The following is a 27177-nucleotide window of genomic DNA, read 5'->3' as shown; positions in this document are numbered from 1 at the left end:
AGACTGAATGTTCTCCTCATGTCATGTGTTTAAACTGCCCAGAGTGTGTAAGTGTGTGTTCCCTCTAATGGACGGCATGTGCGCCCCTGCCTTGTGCCATATGCTGCCTGGGATAAGCTCCAGGCCACCCTTGTGACCCTGTATTAGATAAGCAGTGGAAAGAAGGATGGATGGATATTTAGTGTGTAATTACACCAAGGTACCTTCAATGAAAAGTTAAATGTGGGCTTGTGCGTAAGGCAGCAAAAAGAACAAATCAAAGAAATAATGATTACTTCAGATCGGCTGTGTGTGACTTTGCGTGTGTGTGTGTATGCTTCTATGTTCACTTACGGATGGGAATATGAGCCAGCGCGGCGTACTGTGTGGAACAAGTGTGTGACTGGGGATGCAGTTTCCATGACAACGGGCTGTGTATTCTGGAGAAAGGCAGCCGGGATTGGAAGAGATACAGGCAGAGGGGCGGGCCCAACACCGAGCAGACTTGTCAATCACCCAGCATCCCCCCCACCTCTATTTTCGCTCAGGAGATCGGAAAAGTGATTTAGAAGCTCTGCTCAGAGTGTTCTATCTGCTCAGACCTATCTCCATCTCTGGGAAAGCAGATCGAGAGCAAAAGCAAAGACCTGCAAAGCCTCTTCACCAACCCCCATCATGACCACCATTACCTGTACTCGCTTTACCGATGAATACCAGATGTTTGAAGAACTGGGCAAGTAAGTCTCCTTCATGCACTTGTATCGTTTTGTCATTGAATTTGAAGCAGAAGTGAGATGGTGACAGGAGAGTCATTTCCAACCTGGATGCCATAGTGAATTGGTGGAGATTATCTCCTTGTTGTCAGAGGCTGACTGACAAGCCTTGTCTAAGTGAAGCAGGAGAAGGAGGCAGGGTATGTGAGGGTGAAGTTAGCAAGATTCTTTCTGGAATTGAAGATTCTATGTTTCATGGGTAAACCTGTAATGCTGCTTTCATAACAAGGATAACAAGGACAGGAGTTTTCATAACAGGAGTTTGTGACAGAGATGATTGCAAACTGAGGGCAAAGACAGAATGAGAGCAGAGACTGCTGACTGAAAACTGCCAGAAAAGACCGGCAAAATAAACTTAATCGTGAGACACATTCTTATATTTGTAAGGGAGACAAGATGGGAATGTTTGAAATGCACAGGATGTGCATCAATTAATTAAGTTATGGTTTATGTAAATAAAACAGTTGTTAACTTTGCAGTCATAACGTGCAAAGGAATCCTCACAGCTGCCAATGATTGCCACGGAATGCTAACGGCCACGTCTGTAAGAACAGAGAGACTTTATTGGTTATTGTATGGATTGTTGCAATTCCTAATACAATCTGGGCAAATTCCATGCCCTTTCACACAAATTGAAACTACAGAGTAAGAGTAAAGGATTTTGGATGTGATTAAGTGTGGTGTGTCTATGTGTGTGTAACTGACCCCAAAGTGTGTTTGTTCTGGTGATTCTGAGAGGAGGCGTGTTTGTGGGCATACAGTATACATGTATTCTCCAATTTGGTCAAGTAGTGTATGTCTGTGTGTATGTGTGTGTGTGTGTGTGTGTGTGTGTGTGTGTGTGTGTGTGTGTGTGTGTGACCAATTTGTATGTTCTGCAGATTGTGTTGAGTGGATGTGTATGTAAACGAGGCTGAGTGTGTGTCTACACAGAATATATAGTTTCTTGAGATGTTGTTAATAAAATAATATAGGATTTATTAATAGGTTGTGTTTTATGTGTGTGTGTTATGTATGTATTACATTGTGGGGACCAAATGATAAAAACCTGTTATTTTGACGTTGTGGGGACCATTTTTTCAGTCTCCACCAGGGAAAACTCGGCTTTATAAAAATCTGTGACTGCAACTGAAAAACTAAAAATGCCAAAAGTCTCATATTTAGTTTAGTTACTTATGGTTAAGGTTATGGCTGGGTGGGGGTTAAGGTTTTCATATTTTGGATTAGGGTTTTGCCCATAGAAATGAATGGAGAGTCCCCACAAAGATATAATTACAAACCAGTGTGTGTGTGTGTGTGTGAGTGTGTGTGTGTGTGTGTGTGAGTAAATGTAAGTGCTTCTCTCTGGCACGGCACACAGGCTTCAGCCCTGTAATATGTGAGTATTAGGCAATAATTCCATCTAATTCCAGTCTGTTTGCCCCCCCCCCCCCCCCCGCTGGAATAGAGCAGAGCAAGGGGGGGACTTAAGCAGCGTCAGGCCCCGGCTGGCTCCATCTCCTCCATGCTACACCCACTCCCTCCCCTGTGGCCCACGCCAGGCACGGAAAAATGCTTATGTAATTTGATTTGGGGGTGGCAATCCAATACACTTAAACTGAAATATTTTATAACCAAACGTCCTCCAAGCTGTCACATGTCGATCTCATAGAAGCAGTCGATGCAGCTGCATTCGCTCCTTCTGTTCTGCTTCAGCATCCATAGTTTCTGTGAGCAGGAGCAAATGGGCACTTTTTCTCTTGTTATCTGGTTTTTCACAGTGTAGTGTGACATGTATTATTTGAGCAATGTGACGTCTTTATTACTGAAAGGAATTATGGCAATGAAACTGATTGCTAAGAAAGACATCCTGTGGCCTGTAGGCCAGATCCTTGTCTTCTCTGCTTGGCACTTTTCCCTTCTCATTCTATTGGTTCTTGTCCAACATTCTGTTGGTTCCTGTTCATAATTCCATTGGTTCTTGTCCATGATTCTATCAGGTCCTATCCATCATTCCACTGGTTCAGTCATTCCATTGGTTCTTGCCTATCATTCTATTGGTTCTTGTCTGTCATTCCATTGGTTCTTGTCTGTCTTTCCATTTGTTCTTGTCCATGATTTTATTGGTACTTGTCCATCATTTTAAAAGTTCCTGCCCATAATTCTATTGGTTCCTGTCCATCGTTCAATCCATTCCTATCCATCATTCCATTGGTTAATGTCATTCTGTTGGTTCTTGTCTGTGTTGAGTGACAAGGCAGCATTATCCATAAAATCTCTTGTCCATTTGAAGATTCATTACAGTCTGTAATTTAACTGCCTACAATATTCCTTACATCAGTCAAACATCTTTCCAGGAGAAAGGTTTACCAAGTAGATGCCCTAGCGGTTAAAACCAGTTGTGTTTCTTTGAACTGTGTTTTCTTTAATTAACCAGCAAGGTTATTTTCACATTGTCCAGTGAGCTTATTTAATTTTCTAAAGCCATGATATGCTTTTGTTACCGCAGACTCAGGAAAATTCACAAAAACAGGCCAATTAGGAAGCTGAATCATTGCGAGACAGACCAAGAGAGATAAGCTGGGAGATATAACCTCCACCATACAGGTTTACCATACTCTCCGGTGTGCTGAGAGACTCTAAAGGGCTTTAAAGCTCAGAAGGTTAGCTCGCATGGTTAAAAAAAAATAAGAAAATATATAAGCCTTGTTTTTTATGAAGCCACTGAGGAGTGGGATAGCGGTGTGGGCTGTACTCCGTTTAACGTCACTACACCCTCTGCATCGCCTGAGGCTGGGGGGGGTGGGGGGGATTTGCTTAGGGGAATATTAAGCTAGTGCTGTCCATTCACATCAAGACCGTATCAGATCAAGTCACCCCAGGTCCCCAGTGGAAACATATGGTCAGCCGATTTCGTTCTCATTAGCAAGTAGGGAGGCAAAGCCGGGGAGTATGATGCTCACAGCCCTGCCAGGTAGGTACCAGGGCCTGCTGGAGAGCTGCCAGAGGTACTGTACCCCGTCAGCAGCCCCTCCAAGCGTGCCCCTAGCAAATGAAATACTTTCGGCACACTGCCTGAGCATGCCAGTCGGTGAGAGCGCAGGAACGAGGGCAGTGAATTATCTATGTTATCAGACCTTTATCCCGACATTTTGTAGATGCTCCACTGAAAGTGAACTCCAGGTAACAGACTGCTATTAAATATGTAAATTAGTTTCATTTGGCAGCTGTTTTCCTCTTACTTAAAGCAAAGCTGCGCTAATGATTCTGGGAATACCATGCGTCCGACAGAGAAAGTAAGCAAAGTCTTTTTCTTATCGCCTTACGTGATCTTAAGTCTGGCTTCCTCTCAGCTCACCTCTGATGCCAAATCAGCCTTCCAGTCAGCCCTGTGGATGCATGTTCATGCACCTTCAACATACAGTGGAACATAAATCAATGTATGTATAGGCGAGGGCTTGTCTATCTGAGATGAAACCACTATCAAAAACTTCGATGTATCCAGAAACCTCGAGGCTACGGTTCAAAAATACAGACATAAAAACAAAGGAATGGATTATTTCAAAGAGTGTGCCAATAATTTTACACTCAGGATCTACAGTTCTGATATTAAACACCTACCAATGTCAGCAAGATCCAAGATACGTACAAAAGATAGAAGAAGATTCTTTCATCAAAGGCAAGATTCTCATTTCCTTTATAAGAATTGGCAGAGGTAAGGATCATGCACTGATTACAGTGAGTTGCTACAAACAGCACATGACAAACCACCTAAGGGGTGAGAACCTGCGTGCAGCAGGTGATACCTCAGCACCACACTAGTCTAAATGGACCAGTGTGAGGTTTTTTCTGGGGGCTGGAGTGCCAATCCTGCCACCAACCCCCAAGTTACTCCCTGGGAGCTGGAGGACCTCCTTATTAACATCATACCCAGAACCAAGCGATTGCAGGATAAGGACCTTGTTCAAGTGCCAAACAGAATAGACTCACTCAGGGCATGCATGGGATTTGAACCAGCACCCTTCCAGTTACTGGCACAGAACCCTATCCTCAGAGCCACTACTCCATCTCATGAGAGCTGGTAGCCTGCATGTTAATTCTCTATGATCTCTTTATATGTAATGCATATAAATTGTATGCATCTCACCCAGGAACACTTTTACATCAAAGCATCCAGTGTCACATACTTTGTCAAAGCGTATAAAAGTATCATTCCAGAGTCCTTAACCTGCATTTTCCTTAACAATTATCTCTCATGCAACCTTTAACAGATGCGTCCTGTGTCTTGTCAGGCTTTCCTCAGGCATAACTTTGCCCCATGTTCAGATTCCTCATGTCAGCAGAAACGTTGCTGTCCAAAAGGAAAGAGCTAATTGTAGTGAGATCTGTTTTCTAAAACTATGATTCAAGATCAAAGCAAGAGCCTCAGAAAAAAATGACGGTTGAAAATCTCACAGAAGGGTCTACTGGATCCCAAAATGAAGTCCCTGCAGAATCTTGGAGAACCTCCCCTGCTTCTTCTATTGAAATCAAATGGTCACCTGTCTCATTCTTGAAATACTACTAACTCTCAGGTATGGTGAAATTATGGTCAAAACTGAAAGAAAAGCCATGATATTAACAGAGGCTCATTAGAAGTTACCCGAAGTCGTGGTATGGAGACCATGCTTTCCATAGCTCGCCTTCCTCTCTTTTCCTTTTACTGACAGGTTCACATTCCCAATGTGCAACATGTTCCTTTGTTTTATCTTCACAGGGGAGCCTTCTCAGTCGTGCGAAGGTGTGTGAAAGTGCTGTCAGGGCAGGAGTATGCGGCCAAGATCATCAACACCAAAAAGCTCTCCACCAGGGGTAAATACATCTTCTCAGTGTATAATCCTGCCTGGTGCAACACAGATGCTCTGTGTTCCTGATTGTCCATCATCATTTTGCTGTGACTTCGATTTGGGAAGCGGGCTGCAAATTAAAATCCAAAGTGCCTGTTGAGTCCTCACTCATTATAATAACAACTGGATTTTATAAATGTGCATCTTTCATAATAACCTGAAATAGACAAATGGGACGTTAGAAAACAAGAAAATAATTGTCTCGCCTTCACCGCCCTGCAATTGGCCATTTTGTAAATTGCACGGCTAATTACAAAAGCCCCCGTCTTTGTGTCCACAGAAGTGTTTGCATACTGCACCCTCCCTCAGAGTCTTGTTTGCTCTCTGATTGCGATGAGCAGGAAAGGTTTCTCAGAGGTCTATCATCAAGAGCAGATGGAGGGTCTGTTTCTGCTGCCTGTGCCGCCTGAGGGACTCTCCGTGGGGCAGCGGAGCAGGATGGCAAAGGACTCATCCGTGCAGATAATTACGGGGCGTCCACGTGAATCTCATTTAAGCAACAGTCGCGGGTCTGGCTTGCAACGGAAAGATCTCATCTGCAGAGCAATCGCTCTGGCATGTCATGAAGATGTTTCCCCTTTGTCTCCAGACTTGGATTTCGATATGTGTAATGCGAGCTATTGGCCCTCTTTGCGAGGCGCATGCCGTCAGACCCCCAGCCACAACAGGCAGCAGAGAAGTGACTTGCTATGAGGTCATTTAGGAGATAGTGGTCCTCAGACTGAGGATGCTGGGCATGTTCTCTGCTGGTAAAGTTGGTGAACAGCACTGTTAAAGCCCAAGCTTTCCTTGCATGGTCCTTGGCTCTTTGGTATTTGTAACCTCTCTGTTTTCCATTCATTCTTTGTCTTAGCCTGCACTGTACTGACATCAAGGCATGCAGGCGAGACAGGAACATTACGACCGCGCCTGAAGCTTCAGCCGAATTCCTGACGATTTTTGTTTGTAAACAGCCCTGAAGTCAAAAGCGAATATGCAAGATCAACAGCATCTCAAGGTCATTTGGCTTTACAAAATTATGAAGCTCTGACACTGGACGCACTAACAAAACGAGCGTAATCAAACTGGTTAAAAGTGTAAATACAGCTTCCGGGGGCTAACGGCTCTTCTGAATATTTAAAAGACGCGGCTGATCGCCTTAGATACTTTTGCATCTCACACACACATCCACTCTACACAGCCCGTTGTTCCACCGCTTCTCCGCTCCGCTGAGTGCTTCTCGTGCTTGGACGCACTTTCTGACTTTCTCCAGGAAGCATTTTGAAGAAGCGACGTTTGTGTTAAAGGAATAAAAGAAGACAAAACTTTTTACAGAATTAAGAAACATTAATAGAATTAAGGTGTTTTAGCTGATATGCAGTAATATCCATTGGGGGAGGGGGGGGGATCCTGCCACCACAAAGGACTTCAGTGTTATCAGCAGCATACAGTTCTTGCGTTTGGTTGCTAGGCACAAAGTTTGTGTGATTGTGTGTGTGTGTTTTTATATAGAAGCATGTTTCTCAAATGGTATTGATTTATTTGGGGAAAAGTCAGACTGTTTCATTTATTTTCAACAGTGCTGCACAGAGACATCAAGAATAGACTTTGCACACCGAAAGTTACCACTTACAAGTAAATGTAAGAAAACAAAAAACAACTTTTATACTATATGAAATTTTTCATCGTCTTTTCTCTTCTTTCCCGGTATTGTTTTAATCTCTGGTTTCATTATTTTATTTTTTTTTTTGATTTTCCTTGAACACATTTCGTTCCGGCACTTCGCTGTGCTCCGCGAGCTGTGAAAGACGGTGACTCACGCTGGAGATAACAACCCTTATCTTGAGTGATGGGGGGACCCCTTGTGCAGGGGGGCATGCAGTCTCACAAGGGAAGGACAAAAAAAAAAGCTCAATCCTGAGGGGATAATGAATGTCTGGCTTACGCAGCCTTCAGATTACTGTAGGATGGACACTGGGGAGGTATGATGGGGGCTATGGAGCAGAGGGTTAATGACGGCCTGGTGTCGCTTTTGTGGTATATTATGTACTGCAGCATGGGGGGGGGGGACTGAGGGAGACCAGGAGGCACGGATGATTCAGAAATGCAAGCACAGGGACAGGAAAGAGAATGAAAAAATGGCATTATATAATACGCAACTGCTGTTACATTTTTCAGCGAAAAGCCCAAACGGAGGCTGGCCAACTTTGGCCCAGTGGCTGGAGATGAATTGTGACCATTCAAAAAAAAATAAAAAAAATTTGGTTGATGTTAGTGGAACTGATTGAGATAAAAGAATAGCCTTTGACGGAGAAATGTCAAGTCTAATTAGGAGTTAGATACCCCAGGGGCAACCCACAAACAAGCAACAAGCATCTGATGGGAAGTCTAGCATGGTGCTGCGATTGTGAGCGGGGCACGGTGCGAGACCGCGGGACAGCTGGCATCCTCCATCTTACGGAATCAAAGCACATCTGTAGTGCTTTATTTTAGAAGGTAAAATTTCCTTGTGTTTCTTTTTATAAATCATCTAGATGATAAACACCGATGGCGTGAATTAGACGTAAGACGTCCGATGAGTCGCATAAATCTGTTTCACCCATGCGGCCACACCCAGGCGATTCTCGCTCTGCCACCCCTGGATACCTAAAGCTCATCAGCCTGGTTAACTGACAAGCACTGCAGGCACCTTCAATGAACTCCTTGTGAATTATAGTGTCCTGCTGCACTGAGTGCTTGCTTCGGGGTCTGCTTTCTGTGTGTAACTTCTACTTGCTTTCTTGATTTTCTTGCTCTTCGTCTAGTGATTTGGAGTTGGTCGTTTACCCCGTACTCCCTCTATTCACTACTGGCTGTGTTTGGGCTATGGATTTGGATCTTGGTTTGGCTCTGTTTGCCCCTACTTGGTTATCTGACCCTTTGCCTGTTTGCTAACGATGAGTCGGTAATGGGACTTATATCTGTTGCTGCTGAACTTTGAAGTTTTGAACCCTCTGCGCATCCTGTCATTACATTTATTGTTTCACACAGGCGTCATGTGACGTCCATCTAGTCATCTACAACCTACCTGTATTTTCCACCCGCCCAAGAGATCATATCACAGAGGCCCATTAGCAGCACAAGTGTTTTGAAAGAGACGTGATCTAATTAACTACTATGCTGATGAATAAGCGGTGCTTATTTTGTGGCTGGAGATAAATTAATGACAACAAATGTTAGCAATGGACTACATGCTATTGAGGATATAACCCCCCCCCCATGTGTCCTGCACTGCCTGAGATAAACTCCAGGCCCCACCAATCCATTTAGAAGTGGTTGAATGAATTAGATGTTTGAAATGTTAATATTGTACAGTACTGATTCTTAGAGTGGGTCAGCTTATCAATTTCAAAACAAGTCACCTGGTATTTGTAGTTACTAACCAATGTACCCATGTATTTGGGTACATTGTTTGGTTAATAAATATCTCATGAAGGTAATTAGCTGATTAAGTTAAATAAGTGAGCTGGCGGTATAATTAAACAATTACAGAGAATGGCTAGGGTGCCCCAAAGGAGAGGTTTGGGAACAAAAATTGTGTTCTAGGCGCACAAAAGTTTTGGAGAACTTTTGAAGACCCTTGTTACTGTTTTATTGTATTACAATTTGTACTATTTTCTAATTTATTCAATAATTGTGTTTTTTTCTGAGCATATATACACTTACTGTCCAGATAAATAGCTTTAAAGTGGCCAGTGGCCAGCAGCGACGAATTTGCCAAGGTTCTGCTCAGTCGAGTGACCCGTCGATTGAACCCTGTCTCAGAATACGTGGGAGGATCCGACCCTCCTTTTTTGCAGTACCACATTTACATTTATTTACATTTATTTATTTAACAGACACTTTTGTCCAAAGTGATATATAAGTGGGGCAGATAATATATCACAAGCTGCCAAGGAGCCAGCTAAGGTACAAGTGCTAAGCTGAGCTTCCTATGTGTGACTAGTAACAAGTGCTAGACGATATAGGGACAAGAGCCATACAAGAACATCATTACATCAGACCATCTGAAAATCGATTTGAATAAATATGACCAAGAGACTCTTGTAGGAGCTAAATTCCACCATCGAGGAGCCACGCATGAAAGCATGTGGTGGAGAAGCCAGCAGGTGACCACAGAAGCTGAGATGGAATGTAGGTCCTCATATAATTAGGTGCTATTCCATCGAAAGCACTGAAAGTTAGCACCAAAGACATTAACTTTGTGCGAGTACTTAAAGGAAGCCAGAGATGGGAGACAAGAAGAGGTGCGACATTTCGGTGAATCGAATACCAGATGTGCTGCTGTATCTTGAATCATCTGCAGCGGCTTCACAACCCATTCTGGCAGTTCTGTCATTACAGAGTGACATTAATTTAGTCATTAAATGACAAATGCCTAGATAAGGAATGAGGCTGCTAATTCTGATAACGAAAGGTCTCATCTCCCTGATGCTATACAAAATAAATCTACAAGACCGGGCGATAGCTGAGGTGTGGTCAGCAAAGGGTAGCTGCTGATGTATCTCTCTCCCTAGATTCCCAGGAAACCTCGACGGAGGCAATATTGGTCATCCAAGCAGGATAGTGATGCTGTGTGGAACGGTAGCTTTGGCAGAAACAAGACAAGAAGCTTCGTCCTTGAAAGAGCCGGTTGGAGGTGGTGATCCATCATCCAAGCTGCAGTTTCGGCGAAGCACTTGGAAATCTGAGCCTAGACTGTGGTGTCTTCTGGGGGGCAAGGTCAGGCAGAACGGGATGCTGAACTGCAGCAAATAGATTTACTTAGGATTGCGTAAATGTAGTGGGAAATTACCAGTCTGGAGCAGTGTGTCGGTGATGTAAATAAACAGAGGGGTGAATGTAGAAGAGGTTCAAGATGATGAGAGGGGAGAGAATCCAAGGGAGAGGAAGCTTTGCTGTGCCAGACCTTGGAGACATCGGTGTCAGTGTGAGGATCAAATGAAGGAAGTATTGGACCGTGTGTGTCGTGTGTGTGTGTGTGTGTGGGGGGGGGGGGGGGGTGTATATACAGACAGAGAGGCGGGAAGGTATCAGGGATAGTGAGCTGAAATCCAGAGTAAAATTTCAGATTGAAGGAAAAAACAAGCTTTAAATGCTCTGGTGTGGGTGCAGGAGTCAGGAAACTGGACTTCTGACAAGCATCTGAAGAAGCCATTTTGCTCATCGCTGTTTCGTAAATCGCTGTTCCAGTAAATGCAATCTTGAGAATATATATCGGCTCCTTACTAACCGAGCCATTAACCACAGAAAAGAAATTCTTAGCAGATGCTTTTGTGCAAAGTAATGTACAAGCAAAGCAAATAGCACATTGCGAACATTTATGTTGTCAAAGAGTCGACTAAGCTTAAGTGCAGCTAGGCTGAGTTTCCAGTGAATGTCCGGGTAAAAGTGCAAGCAGTGCTGGAGCGGGAGCTACACAAAAACTACACAACAGCTACACAATAACTATTAACACAGTAAGAACCTAATAAGACTATTCATGGAGCAGACGTTCAGCATAAGAATGTTTGGGAAACATAAAGAGGCATCAGGCTAGTAGAGGGATTTATGGGACAGATGAGTCTTGAGGTGTTCCTTGAAGGTGGAGAGGGAGTCTGATGACCAGACGTAGCTCTACAGTTCATTGCACCCATTTACTGTTGCCATTATTGTTATTTTTGCTGAATATCCACCTAAACAAAACTCTAGCAAGTCAGGGTACACAGGCACAGAGTTACAGAGATAATGATCTGGGGAGGGGGGGGTTGATACACTTTACCTCGCAGAGCACAGCACCTCCACCCCTGAACGGCGAGATGGATCAAAGGGCTGAGGCTGCAGAGCTGGCGAGGTCACCGACAAGGCACCAGAGATTTTATATCCACGCCGTTCACAGAGCATGTGTGGGCGCATCTGGCCAAAAAGCCGTCAGTCTGGGAGAGGGAGGCTGAAATGACAGCGTGGGCTTTGTTAATGCTTTCCTCTGGGGAGCCGGAGGTGCCGCTGTGATCCTAAAAGCCAGCATGCGCTTTCATTATTAACGGGATGGAGGAAGTGGTCATTCTATCATTTCTTTACTCATGAAGAGGTGCATCGGGAAGATGCCTCATTTTGGCACTGGTTGTTCAGTTATATCTGCCTTTTTACAATGAAGCCTATTTTTTTTTTTATTTCTGCTTGGGCAGACTGTCTTCCATAATACAGCCCGAGGTGTAAAGTGCAGTGTTTTATACGACCTATAAATGAATTTCCACCGTGTGGAAAAATACACGTAAAACATCATAATATAAATGAGTATAAAGATACGCTTAATTGTCCATTTACTTCTTTTGAAAGAAATTTCAGGGAATTCAGGGAACCCGGAATTTGGCGTAAACGGGAATAAACGAAGAAAAGAACATTTAGAGGAGTGTGGAAAACAATAAGTGAGTGATGGCAAAGCAAATGGGTCTCATTTCAGCAGGCGTGACACTCACATTGCCCCTGAAGCATTTACTCTGGAAACAGGATGTGGATGAAGAGATTAGAACCATTAACCAATCTGCCGATTGACTGGCCCATGCATCCTCAGCTGTGCTGACCTTACAGGAAATTTTGAGGATAATTGACAAAATGCAGACAGTAAGACTGAAGTAAATATTAAAAACCGGAGATTAATATTGTATCACCACTCTGACAGTGGTGTATAATTACTGCATAGTTACACTTGGTAGAAAGAGCCCCAGTGCAAAATCGATATTACGTACCGGATGTGTCAAATTAGTAACTTATCAACTGTGTTTTTGAGAGATCACTATTTACTAGTGTTGCTTCCATGCATAAAAATTATAATGTCAATGATTATAATAAAAACAACTACCAAAAATGCTTCAACACCTTGGTGTGAAGCTGTATCTATATTTAATTTCAGAGTACCACTTTACAATAAGGCTCACTTTTTATAATTGGCTATTAATGATTTCAGTAGTGTTACAACCTCATTAATAACCTGATTATAAGCCATTTATGAACCTGTCATAAGGGTACCCTTATTGTAAAATGGTCCCAATTTTAGTAATTCAGGTTTTAAGATTAATTATGAATGGCAAGTGAATCAGTACAAAATTCCCATTAAAACCATCTAATATCTGTAGGTATATGTGGTACTTACTGTATAGTGTTTTGAACACAAATTTAGGAAGAGAAGAAGCAGCTTTTGTTTAATGTATCATCTGACATAATTTACCTGAGACATATTAAAAATCAACCCAGGAGAACATCCAGCATTTTTAATACTACTTTCCACATCAAAGGTTGATATGCATAACTTCTGCACCATTAATCAGGCCAATGATAAATAAATAATATTTTCTAATAAAGCTCCTTATATAAAACTAGTAAGACTAGTGACTAATGATAGGAGCACTTTTATTAGAAGAAAAAATATATAGGAAACCACATTTATTTGTTTAGCAGATACTTTGTCCAAAACACATGGGTCTTGAGATGCTTCGTGAAAGTTGAGAAGGAATCTGGCAGCTCATTCCACTCTAGAGGAACCAGATGTGAGAAACATCTAGAGTGATGGAGGGATCACTGGGAGGCGTAGGTTTGCTTACTTGAAAAGGACAGGCTGAGCAGTCGGGTGCTGAGTGGCTCAGCAGGTTAAGTCTCTGTGCCCATGATCAAAAGATCACTGGTTTGTGCTCTGGCCTTGGCAGGACAGTCACATGTCTGTGGGCCCCTGAGCAAGGCCCTTAACTCCCAGCACTGGGGGGGCTGCATGTTAGCTGACCCTGCGTTGTGACTCCCAAGCTATGGAGAGCAAAATGGGGTTGGCAACGAGAAGCATTCCAATGTACTTGTGCAAATGGCAAATAAAGGATGTATCAGTTATCCGGTCCTGGGGAGCATCTTGATGGAAATGGATGTCCTTCCATTAACAGCTACGAAAGGCAGCAATAAGCATTTGAACTTGATGCAAACATCTAGATCAGGGTTTCTCAACCCAGTCCTCGGGACCCAGCAGACGGTCCACAATTGCCAGGGAATTGGGAGAGAGCAAAAACATGGACGGTCTGGTGGTCCCCAAGGACTGGGTTGAGAAACCCTGATCTAGAGGGTGCCAATGAAGAGAGTGCTGGAGGAGTATAACGTGCGAACAGTTAGGCTGCCTGAATACCAGATGTGCTGCCGCATTTGGATTCACCTGCAGCAGTCTGACAGCAGTCTCCAACTGAGTTGCAGTTCAGTTATGAGATAAGTATCTGGATCCAAGGACAAAATAACTGAAAACAACAATTGCCACATCAATCATTCAATACCTCACGAAGGAAGCTTTGGAAACGCATTGCCAAGGGCATACAATATGTTTTATTATTGACCTACAGACAACGGAAGTGAAGCAAACTTGAATGAAGGGCTACTGTTGATGAGGTTGAACAGTGAATAGTTTTGGATGCACTCACACTAGGTGATCTGTACCATATCCACGCACATTTGACCCCCAATGTCCAGTTTGTGTGACCAGTATGATCGCTCCACCCCGTGCCAGGGCCTGCTGTGATCTGATGTGATCGCTAACCGTGCCTGAGCACAGAATTCAGGCATGACATCAATGATCTGACTGCACATGCATACACTATGCAGGCCTGTAGAGAATGGATCAGGCCAGCCATAGAGATCAGGTACCGACAAACACTTAACAAACAAGGCGGCAAATGGATCACTTTGATCTACAGCAGAGGTGCAGTGTTGGCTGGTACCGATGAGAGTATTCAGGAACAACTGGATGTAAAACACAAAAACTCTGAGATTTCTGTTAAAATATGGGACTTAAAGCACATACAGCATCATTAAATGAAAACTGCTACTTTGCAGACTAAATAAATCCATAAAAGGGCCGTGTGTCATCAAGCCGAAAACAACTTCTTTGACACAAAATGTCTGGTGGCCATTATGGTGATGATGAAGCAGTGCTTGGGTCTGGAAAGTGAAGCACAACGTGAGCACAGACCTGCGGGGGAGTGGGGAGGAGGAGCAATCATGCTCGGACACGAAACAAGGCAACTGGGCTAAGTGTGAATACAGCCTTAGGTGCTACTGCGCAGTGACACTAAATACTTTTAATCCAGCCTTTTGGTGGGAGACCTATTCTGTCAAAATACTAATCTGTGCTCCTTCAGCATGTGAGAGCTCCTTCATGGCTAATGTTTCTTGTGTGCATTTTCTGCTTAATAACTACTTATTGAATACACCGCTTATTTTTTTGTTAATTGAGTTCCGGTTTAGAGTACGACATACGAAAAGGAGACATTGACAGGCACCATTTTCCCCCACGAGCCAAACTAGTGCGGCTCACCCTGAACGTGTGCCCACTGCGAAGCACGTCACGTGCAACCGCCTGACGACTTTCGCGTCTGTACCTCAGCATCGATTGTATAACCGTCTGCTCTCCCACAAGATTCTTTTGCCTTGTCAGATTTAACTGTGGAAAAACTTGAAATGAACAGTATAGGAATCCTTGGCTGTCCCCTCAGGCTATGGACCGGCCTGCGGTGCAGCTGGGTTGGAGACAGCTTGAACCTTTCACTGTGCTTCCATTTAAAGCCGACATTGACAGGATTTGTTTAGCTGCAGAGATTCTCATAAAGCCAGTGAGCTTTAGAAGCAGGTCAGAAGTACCTTTTTTTACTCACTTGTTTGTCTGTTGCTAAACCGGTAACCACAAGGTAGTTGAGTGTTAGATCTGTTGTTTAAAAAATGGGGAAGGCTTCAACAATCCTTTGATTCAGACCATCTTCGTGTTTTTCCGCCGGTGTTGGCCTGAAATAGTAAGCTATCTGACTTCGGCATCCAACTTCATCTTACGTAGACCAACCGACAATGCACTGTTATGGAGTTAGTTTTCTCAAGGTGGGTTTGACTACACCACTCTCTGGGAACAGGGAGTCGTAACTCATAACCGACAGTCTATTCCCTGAGAGTCTTTGGGGACTTTTGACTTTTTTGGATTTTCTGAAGAGTATATCTGAGTAAGGAGATGAGCACACAGATTACATTTAGCATAACAGTGAGTCAGAACAGGTGTGCAATGGTTTATACAGTATATCATGAAGTAAAAATAGGATGTAAAGTGTTCTGATATTACATAATTCCCAATCCAGGCAGACTGATACATATTTTTTCCATGACTGCGGTGTTCAAGGGACATATCTTTGTACGCCAGTGTCCGAAAGGATGGGAGATAACGATGGAAGACGTATCAGATGAAGTCTTAAGCGTCAAATATATACTTGGGTAAAATTCAACGAAACCTTTGTATAAGAAACAAAATCATATCATTGAGTCTGAGAGTCTGATGGAGGAAAGAATGTAACCAAGGATTTCCAATACAGGTGGAGAACATCACCTGCTGTAGCCTTTTGGTAGGAAATGAATATGTTTGTTTGTGTTTGTGTGTGAATATGATTGGGGAGCCTGTGGGATTTAATAGGCACGCAAATAGAGATCTCTCAGGATAAATAACAGCTTTGATGACTAGGGGAGGAAATCACAGTCTACCCCCGTGCATAGTTCACCTGCTGTGCTGCAAGTCATGATGCAGCCACCTAGTGATGAGTACAAGACCTCCACTGGTTTTGTACATCTAGCCAATTAAGATCATGGACAGAAGGTGAAAGAGGGATTTTATGGGGAAAAAAAAACTTGTTTCCTGCTGCTTTTACCAAGAAAAGTGTGTATGTTCAGATGCTACCGCGAAGTACAAGGCCCAGCAACTATCACCGGCCATTATTTTATACCTCGATGTTGTTTTAGATGAATATGTTAATTAGCGGAATCTATGGCTTCTTATTAGCATAATTATCTAACAGTGATGCGTGTCAAAATGTAGGCTGAAATGAACACGTCGGAATCCAAGAGTGCCGAGTCGCCTGTCACTTCAGAAGGCAAATGTAACGCGGAGACGTTGCTGTGTTTAGGTAGCTTTTCAGAGCAAGACGATCCAGCATCGCATTTTAAACAGAAATATAGTAGTAAAAATAACAACAGAACAGCCAACTGTCATTCCTCCTCTGTTCTTTGTCACATTTTTTTTTTTTTTACATTTTAGGCACTCGGAATTGCTTCATATTTCCTTTTCTTATTATAAAGACGCAGCTCTAATGAGAGGAAAAATGCAATGGCCTGTACAGGGAGAAATGCTCGATATTCCATCCATCCATTTTCTAGACCCGCTTGTCCTATTTAGGGTCAAAGAGCTCTGTGGCCTCTTCTGGAAGCTATAGGCGCAAGACAGGGAGAGACCCAGGACAGGGCACCAGCCCAGCACAGGTCCCATTCACACACCATTCGGGGGGGGGGGGGCTGATTCCCATGACTTTTAAGGGCGATACCAAAACAACATGGTATGCATATTGCAACTAGGGAAAGTACTGGCTGGTTTTTATTCTTAGGGGGGAATTTTTCTGTAGTATAAATACACCAGTAATCCATCCATCCATCCATCCATTTTCCAAACCACTTATCCTACTGGGTCGCGGGGGGTCCGGAGCCTATCCCAGAAGCAATGGGCACGAGGCAGGGAACAACCCAGGATGGGGGGCCAGAATTACATCATGAATTCAGGTAACGCCTTTTCTCAAACTCAAAATGTTTGATATTCTAACCACTGCGCCATCTACTGAAAGTTCTAGAGTGTTTCAGCCATTCATAGCCAATGCACTGGAAGCACCGATCTCCAGTGCTTCTGCTACGGATCTGCAGGACCTTTTATATCAGAGGCTGCAATCCTGAGAGACTCGCTTGGCGGAAAAAAACTCCATGAGAATCCATCCCTTCACTTCTGATGAGTGTCAGAGCTCATACAGCCAGCCTCACTCTCCCTACTGCCTCGCTGAAGGAGAACGGAGTGTGAAATGCCTGTATGGACTTCGCGGAGTGTAAGGAATAAGTGGGACCATTTTTCTTGCGAAACAAAATGAACGTGTTAAATGAGACGCATTGTCCTTGTAATAACGTTAATAATCAGATGTAAAAATAAAAAAAAACGAATGGCAGCTGGCATGTGGAATGTGAAGCATAAAAGTGAAGCATCAAACATAACCCCCCTCCCCCAGTTACTGCTCCGTGGAAGCATTTGGTTTCTTTCAGGGACAGAATTTTTGACCATATCGAACACAAACAAAATTCCAAACTGGATCACTGAAACGGAACATCCTGTTGAAGGTCACATGACAGCTTGCTCGGTTCAAAGGTCAGGGATTTGTGAAGTAGCAGAAATGTACAAAAGTGCATTAATAATAGGGACCAGGGCTGCACTGGGCTTTTGGCACATGACGGTATCTGCCAGTGGGATTGTGGGCCGCAAATGTTACCATGGGAACACCCTTCGATAGGTACATTTTATGATAAGAATGCATGTGTGATGGAGCTGTATGGGCAAAAATCCTTACAGGACCCATTTTAATTTGACAGGGATGTGAGCCTACAAACATCCACCCTGTAAGTCTCCAATGCTACCAATTTGTGCCTCGGTCTCTAACATAACAAAAACCTGCACTTTGCCCAAACTGAGAAACACCCACCCAGTCTCCCACTTACTGCCTCACTCAGTTACTCATAAATGCTGCATTATGACAGCACTGCTTGTGAAAGAGAAAGAGCGACAGAGAATTTCCAGACCCCCCCCCCCCCCCCCCCCCAGGTGTTATTCCCTTCGCCGGCTCCTGTTTGTCCCTGAAAACTATATACTGATGCTCCTTCAGCATTCCAGGTTCCACCTGACGTTCCTCTTCTTGGTTATTTCTTTTTAAATGTGCCTCATAATTCCGATATATTGCTGGTACATTCCACCGGGTTGCCTAGCAACGCCAGTCCAACACACAGCTTTGCTTACAGTATTGTGTCACACTAACAATGCAGCAGTCAGAGTCAGAGAAAAGCTTGTTAAATATATGTAATATACATTGTATGCATATGAAATGATACACCTCATGTCCGCACTTGCTGTTTCCAGGCTAAATATTAGACTCCTAAATTTACGAGAACGTCATTGCTGACTGCCAATCACAACGCTGCGCTCCCACGTTACGAAGGCTTACATGTGCCCGCTCACTCCCTGTTAGTCCCCTAGGCACCTGCCTGTCTTGGCAACCTGCATGACGGAGTTAATCTGCCTCCACATGGAAACCGTAGTGAAGCAGCCTGGACCCGGCCAGCCGCCCAGAGCTGGTTGGGAAGTGGTGGAAGAGTGATGGATGTAGGCGCGACGAGGGGGGAAACAAGAGCAACAATGATGTCGCTTCCAGAGACGGTCATATTTTGACTGAATCATGATAACCGCGCAGAATTCTGCCAGATGTTTGGCTGCGCTAGCCTCTATCGTACCGTTAGCCCGGGCTCGCTATCACTTTCACTTTGCTGCACGCTCCCGAATGAAGGCAATACCTACAGAGCTGTGACCCTCCCAGGCTGGGCCCATAAGTCACCTTATTATTACAGTATCACTTCCGCCATCATTTGCCCCCCCCCCCCCCCCCCATCCTGCTGCTTTACTGTTCCCCCAAGCTGCTACTAGCATTCAGTTTCACTCATTTCTCCTTAATGCCACTGAAATAGTTTATCATTAGGTTTCCACGGGTTGGGTGTAACGTGCAGTTTGATTTGGATTCTGATAACCTGCCAGGAGTTTGACGTTTCATTTAAAACTGGTGACACAGCATCGGTGATATGAGGTAGAAGCAGAGTCAGTGTGCGCATTTGTGATTACGACTCTGAACGTCCAGTACAGGCACTCCCCGGGTGAAGAATGTCCGACAAACAACTCATACTCATACAAATGGACTGCCATTTTTCCTATTAAAAATTCAGGTTAAATACAATGGTTTGTAACAACGAACGCACTCACTACTTTATGACGCTCATGAAAACATTGCGTGGCTTTAGCGTTTTGTTGGATCGAGGTACAGTGCAGTACCGTATGTAGCTACTTAGAGGTATTCATCAGAAACACTATCAGACAGACAACGCCAGAACTACAGAATGGGGAATACCTTGTGTTGTAAGTTGTATTACAATGTTGTGAACTACGTTCCCTGATTTTTAAACGTTGTTGGAAATGGCAAACATTCAGCTGCAGCATTTCCAGTCAATCAAAATGCTATTCAATGCCTCATGGAATGAAAAGTAATTCCCTCAGCTATGATCCCATCAACAGGCCACAATCGATAAAAGAAACGAAGATAAACTGCAGCACATTCAAATACCATCAGAACCTTATTGTCACGTCTGTGCTTTCTTAACTCTGCCTGCCTCAGATGTTTGGAAATAGGCTGAAGGCCGTGAAGAGAAGAACATGGCTGAGAAAGTGAAACAGTTAGCAATATGAAAACGGTGACACAGCAGCTTTGGAGCTTCATGACACTTTCCTCATTTTTCTTTTAACGGACAATTAAAACAATCATATGTCTCAACATAGAGCACCATCGCAGAAAAGCTATATACCAATGTTTCCCAGTCCGGGCCTTGTGGACCCACAGACAATCCACGATGTGGAGTATCTGGCAGTAAGCTAGGAGGGAGCAAAAACATGGAGGGAGCAAAAACATGGAGGGAGCAAAAACGTGGAGGGAGCAAAAAAGTGGAGGAAGCAAAAACATCTGTAGGTTCTCCAGAAGCAGGTTGAGAAACACTGCCATAAAATACCAATCAGCATTTCCACTATGTGAGCTGCCCGCTAATATTGACCAATGAAGGGGAAATAACTTACATTTTTTTTAAACATTTTTCCTAAAGCGGGAGGCAGAAAGACATGGGATGAGTGGAGCTGTTCTTTCACTCTGAGAGAACACGGTTTTCTGGGCCTCGGTATCACTGTAGTCTCACTCAGGCTGACTGTCCGCTGTCTCCATAATCAGGTAGAGAGCAGGCCCTCATTAAAATGTTTAAAAAAAACCCACAGTATCTCAGCACGGGAGTTTCCTGACTGGGCTTTGAACACAACGCTTGGTTAACTTTTAATTAGTTTGAGCCCCGAGATGAGATGCGTCAGAATCGTTTCCTCTTGCATCCCAAAGGTCACGCACCGATTCCCTTTTTCTTTTCTTCAGATCACCAGAAATTGGAGAGAGAAGCTCGGATCTGCAGATTGCTAAAACACCACAATATTGGTGAGTCACCGGCAACCATCACAAACTGACATGCATTTACACTGTCAGAATAGCACTATTTCATCTGGAGGGTGAACAAAGAAATGATGAATACTGTACCAAACATGCATATTTGTATCATGTGGACCACATTAAGTTCAGCTGGCTTTCACTTTTCAGTCCCCCGTCCTTCCTGCCTTGTTTGAAAACAGTCCCTGTTAGGTGGAGCTACAGGGCCCGGATGGGGATGGAGCATGTGGCTTTTTGATTAAGAGGCTGTTAAAGGGCGTTTCATGGGATTTTCTGTGGTAAATCATTCAAGCTACTCACCGCATGCAGGGTACACTGTCTTATTCATCCACGGCCTGTTTTCATGTCGCATTGAGGAGGAGATTCCCTAGTGGGCGACGGCGGCATCGCCGAGTGAGAAAGACGAGCCGAGGTGTCTTCCCTCATGGGTGGAGTTTCGGCGTAGGCGTCGGCAGCTGATAGCGAGCGGAGCGCTCCGTCAGTACTGTCACTGGGGGGAGGGGGGGGTCTGTTACAGCTTTATGCTCCCCTTCGTCAGCTGAAAAAGGATCTCTGTTAGCGGCCTGTAGTCTCTGCTTGTCTGTTCCTGTAGACTATTTCCTGTGGATGAATTAGTCAAAGGATGTTGGAAACAATGAAGAGCATCATGCAGGAATGTCAGTCTGAAGTGATATTCTAGAGTTTTTATTGTTCTCACACTATGGAAGCTGTGGAATTTCTGTAGAATGTCACTTTAAGCTGTTCTAACAAATCTAAATAGTGGATATTATGAAACCTTTTTTAGTGCTTTGACACTACAATCATTGAAGGATGCTGTTCCAGTAATGATGTGCCCCCACACCATTTTATAGTGGGCGGTGAGGTGTAAAAATATTCAAACTTCAAAGATTATTCTGTATACATTTTTGAAGCTGTACACTCGGAACATCAGTGGAGGCACTTCTGATGTGACATTATACCGATTATGACACATCTAGGTTTTTAAAGTATCTGACTAATCTCAGCTTTTTAAACATCAGCTCCTATAGACATTGTTATGCGTGTCTTACACTCGAAGTCTGGTATGAGTGGTTTATGATTATCTGTGGAAGCATTGCAAGTTGTCTCACTGGACATCCTGTTTCGTGACGTTCCATCTCATAAACGTGGCTTAATGAAAGGCCCCCATCTCCCTTCCCCTGTGATGACACACCAACCTGTGCATGCAGGTTTACAGTAGACACACACAAACACAGACACACCACACACACACAGGTTTGTAATTATATCTTTGTGGGGACTCTCCATTCATTTCTATGGGGAAAACTCTAATCCCAACATGACGACGTTGTAACCTCTACCCAGCCCTAACCTTAACCATGAGTAACCAAACAAAATACGAGACTTTTGGCAATTTCTTGATTTCTTGAATCAAAACTTTTTTGATTGCATTCATGGATCTTTGTGGGGACCTGAAATACGGGGACATTTGGTCCCCAAAATGTAATATAAACACAATCGACGCGCACGCACACACACACACACACACATATATACAAACACTACAACAGTAAGAAATGCCATCAACAGCAGTAGCCAGCCGAGATGCACGCTGCGCTGGAGCTGCAACAGGCAGACGGCATAGGGACACACTAAAAGAGCAAGAGTGGGGCGGAACCGGCAGCGTAGGTGCAACTGAGGACATCGGCGGCACGGCGGGTCGCTGGGAGCCAGCTATGGCTTCACATTAACATTTGACATAACGAATATGAAGATAATAACAGCATAACAGGCAGTCTCTTCACTGGGGACATTCATCCTTAATTTCTTTTATATAATTACACAGTGCCTCTGTGGGAAAGACGGAGGCCTTTGCATGAAGCCGGAGTAGGAAGGGAACAGGGCAACAAAAGCCCTGAATAAACAGACATAAAAATGGGGAAGATCAGAGAAGCTAAACTGAGTGCGCATGTAGCGCGCTACTCCGGTGTTTGGCAAACCAGGCGAAACACAACAATATGTGAAAGGCGAGGGGAACTGGGATTCGCTATAATGAATTAATGCTAATAATTGTGGTCTCTGCGTTGTAAAATGGTCACCCCCACCCCCCCATTCCCGCAGCTGTTTATGGAGAATGAATCCGTATCCGAACATTCCCAGAAGATTTACTCTGCTGGATCTGAGAAGCATTCTGCTTATTGGATCCAGCTGAGACACTGCATAGTGAAAGCACCATGCTGTGCTTTAGTGTTCCATGGTCTTAACTTTTCATTTTAATATGGGCTGTGAGGTATGACAGCGATTAGCAGCCGAAGACTGACCCACTGCCGCGATTGAAAACAGGACCCAATATTGCGCAAGCACTTACAACTTTAACCAGACAACATGCCTTTGTACCTCCCTTCTGTGCTTCATGTACCCAGGATAAACAGCCAAATCAATAGTGAACATTATTTAAAGCACCAGTAAGGTAACACTTTACTTGATAGGGTACTTAGTAGTAACTCAGTCTTCTGAATTACAAATCATGAACAAATCATGTACAAATATAGTAGGGACTTGAGATATAAAATGGATGACAATTCATTAATGATGAACACTAACAGTTTACTTGAGGGGACATGAATAATGTAGCAGCACTCGCTTACTTAATGCATTATTTAAGCAGTAAGTAGGTGTTTGTTATGTACTCTCATGATTGATGAATGATGAACAAGCATGAGATCAGTACGTAACAAACACTTAAATACTGGTTAATTAATGCATTAAGTAAGTGTGTACTGCTACATTATTCATGTCCCCTCAAGTAAAGCTTGACCATGATGAACAAACTTGAGATCAGTATTTCACTTATGTTACACATTGCTTGGTACTTCAGTACTTCACAAAGGGTTACAAACTTAACAGATACAGTACCAAATACAGGAACTATTTGAGAGAAAAGATGCATCACGACTCATTGATCAGACCAGTATGTAACCAATACTTAATTTGTGGTTAATTAATACATAAGTAAGAACCTACAGTAGTACTACATTATCAGTGTCCCATCAAGTAAAGTGCTTCCGACAGCAATACACAACTTTGTTTTTATTTTGTAGAGATTACAGGCTTGGATGTCAGAAGTAGCATTTTGTTGGGGGGCCTATAACTTCTAAGTACGACGATATCACAGGAAATCAAAGACTACTGGAGTCCGGTATAAATCCATATTCCCGCTCTTCAGGAGTTAATATCATAATGCGATGTTGACCTCACGCACGCCTATTTTAAAATGCAAACAAAATCTTGTTTTTTTTCTTATGGAATTATTTTCCTCAGCTTAATTGTCTGCCCAGTAGCCTCAGGGAAGTGGACTGAATGGAACAGTCTGAGAAAGTCATCAGATCAGTGTGGCTTTGTGAAAACCAAGGGCGCTGTGATAATGAGCCTAAATGGAAGAGATATTAAATTTCGTTATGGTGCCTGGCACTGCACCGTTCGTGGAGGCACTGGGAAGGAAGGTGGCTATCCTCACGCCACATATTTTACCTGCGAGCCTGAAAATTTTATATCACTTACCTGGTGTGATTTAGTTGAGCCATTTAGAGACACATATATTTGCCGGCAGATTGTTAGCATTTAATGCTTTGGGACAATTAATCAATTAAGCTATTAGTTACATGTGGCCTCTGGCGATGGGGCATTCCCCTACAGGGAATTCCCCTGCTGTGCGAGCTGGAATAGCTTCCAGGCAATCTGCAAAACGATACTGAATTAGTGGTTAGAAGATGGATGGAAATGAGTATGAAATGTGATCTATCTTCTTATCCAGTACAGTGTGAAGGGGAAGGTGAGTCTTAGAGCCTATCCTAGTCAGCAGCGGGCGCAAGGCAGGGGTGCATCCTGGGATAGATGCTAGTCTGTCCTATGCCACACAAACCATATAGAGATAAAAATTCACAGTAACACTGTACTTGAGGCTACCATCTATAATGCATTTTAATGGTAAGTATAATAATTAATAAAGCATTAAAACATTGCCTATTGACAGTCATAAGGCATTGTAGTGTTGATTATAATACTTCATAAGTGCCAATGAAGCTGTCATTTATAATGCATTATAGATACTTTCATAATGTATTATAGTGGTCAGTATAAGAATTAAGGATGCTTTGTACTGCATTATGAAGGTATCTATATTGCATTATAGATGAGAGCTTCATAAAGCATTCATAATGCATTATAAACATGGCTATAATGAGATGCTTTTTTAAATCAATTTTTATAGCCATGTTTGTAATGTACAATGTGTTATGAATGTGTCCATAGATTCTTACAGACAGGAGATTTATACAAAGTGTTACCAAATTCACCTGCATGTCATTAGGCAGCAGGAAGCAACCTGTGCAGCAGGCAAAATGTGCAAAAGCCTCAGCTCTGATCTGGAAGGCGAATGCGCCGCCCACTGAGCCATCCTGCCGTCCTAATTGCAGCCGTGATTCATTAAAATAATTATATGAATAATCTTTGCTCTTAAAACGAGTGCCTCTATTTTTTATATATATATATTGCTGAGCTTCATAAAAAAAAATTTGCTTGCATTTTAAATATTGCGCTCTCCTCTTCATCTGCCTCTTTTCGCATGGCTTATGCTGCTGGGGTACCTTATTATAGATAAAACACTCTGCATTTCTACGATAGTTGTCCAAACACACTTTGGTTGAGATTTCAAGAGATGCATGAGTGACAGCGAGGCGTAACAGGAGGTGTTTCATAGTAAGCCTGTCAGTATGACACAGTGTCCATGTCGAATGACATCAAATCATCATTATTCATAGGAAGCAGATCCATTCACAACAAAATGTATTGCAGAAGCTCGTCTAATTGCCCTGACTATGCATTTCATCCAGGTTGAGTTAAAGGAGTAGCAATTGTAATAACCTATATGTTAGTATAATACTATACTGGTGACTAGGAGTACGGTATGTTAAAATAGTACTTGTGTTTCTAAGACGGTTTCACTGATGTTAGATGCACCCTGTTGTTGAGTTTTTTGTTATATTGGTGTTGTTTACAGCGGAGAACAGTGTCTGGTATGTTACATGAATAAACAAAAAAAAAATCCCCTGAAAATCCACGAAATCTTAGACATATGTGCCAGAAGGGAGAGTCGGACATCACTGGGTGTCACTCTGATGTGACCCTGACTGGCCTCAGGGAACTTCCCATTTGTGTGGTTGTTTTTTTCACTAGAGGACTTAAGGGAGCGTTGGGAACCAGCACTGGCCTGAAGAATTACTATACAAAGAAGCTCGCACACCTTAATGTACAACACTACATGCGGCATGCTCCACGGGGGAACCCATGCGGCATGCTCCACGGGGGAACCCATGCGGCATGCTCCACGGGGGAACCCATGATGTGAAATCACTCTAATTGGCTTACAGGTGACTGTGGCATGTTTAATTAAAATAAAGAGGCTTAAAAAGTGGGCATCACTAACAGGAAGGTCTGTGGTGTCTCACTACCCTCACTACCCTGACTGGGGAGCTACAGCTGTCTGGATCTGACAGGCAACACAAAGCACACAAACTTTTGAGTGACAGTAAAAAGTAATAGAGAGAAGTTAATAGGATGGGGGTGAAATTGGCACCCACATGTGACCTTTGTTTTGAGGTCACAAGCAACTCGAGCTGTAATAGGAGACACTGGATACAAATCAGGAAGTTCACAAATGAAAGGCAATTTAGAGTCACCAAGTCAACGGAGCTACGTGACTTTGGATTGTTGTATAAATGCTGGGCTGGCGACATACTCAACCCCCCAAGGGTGAGGGGCAGGGTGCGTGCCAGGCTGAGGGGGAGCGGGCCAGGCTGAGGGGGAATGGGCCGGGGTCAGGGGGAACGGGCTGGGCTGTGGGGGAGTGGGCCGAGCTCAGGGGGAGTGGGCCGGGCTCAGGGGGAGTGGGCCAGGCTGAGGGGGAGTGGGCCGGGCTCAGGGGGAGTGGGCCAGGCTGAGGGGGAGCACTTTGGGCTGAGGGGTAGTGGGCCGGGTGCAGGGGGAGCGGGCCGGGCACAGGTCATGTCTGGGGCTGAGAACAGAAATTGTCATGCAGTATAACACTGTCACAGTGGTTGTTAAAGTGACTGTAAAAACCAACCTGGGCATTACTAGAAATATTTGGGGCTTAAACCCTGTAAGCCGACCCCTGTCGCTGCCCGCGCTGAGAGGACAGGTCTAACCCCAATCCTATAGATTGTTACAAACACCAAGAAAACTTCTTGTCACTAAATCTGTGAATTGAGCATTTATTCTTCTGTCAAACACCAAATCATTGTTTATTCTGGTTCTAGAACTAACGCCACCTGTCAATCCAGGTTCCAGTTTCAGTTCTCTCTTCCAACCACCTCTACAACAATGATTATATGTGCATTAAATTTA

General features: G+C 43.6%; 1 protein-coding gene across 2 annotated transcripts in view; it reads left to right on the top strand.

Annotated features, from left to right (window-relative positions):
* Window positions 1-532: 532 nt before the first annotated feature.
* Window positions 533-27177, top strand: part of LOC125750879 (calcium/calmodulin-dependent protein kinase type II subunit alpha-like) — a 52967-nt gene continuing 26322 nt past the window's right edge. For both annotated transcript variants that reach the window (XM_049029210.1, XM_049029208.1), the window contains exons 1-3: window positions 533-716; window positions 5488-5582; window positions 20707-20766. In XM_049029210.1, the coding sequence (XP_048885167.1) occupies window positions 655-716; window positions 5488-5582; window positions 20707-20766 (217 nt within the window). In that variant the 5' untranslated portion in view covers window positions 533-654. The remainder of the gene's footprint in view (window positions 717-5487; window positions 5583-20706; window positions 20767-27177) is intronic.

This window comes from Brienomyrus brachyistius, chromosome 10 (assembly GCF_023856365.1).
Source record: "Brienomyrus brachyistius isolate T26 chromosome 10, BBRACH_0.4, whole genome shotgun sequence".
NCBI classification, from domain to species: Eukaryota; Metazoa; Chordata; class Actinopteri; order Osteoglossiformes; family Mormyridae; genus Brienomyrus; species Brienomyrus brachyistius.
The sequence above is the reverse complement of the archived record's forward strand: the minus strand, read 5'-3'. Positions and strand labels throughout refer to the sequence as shown.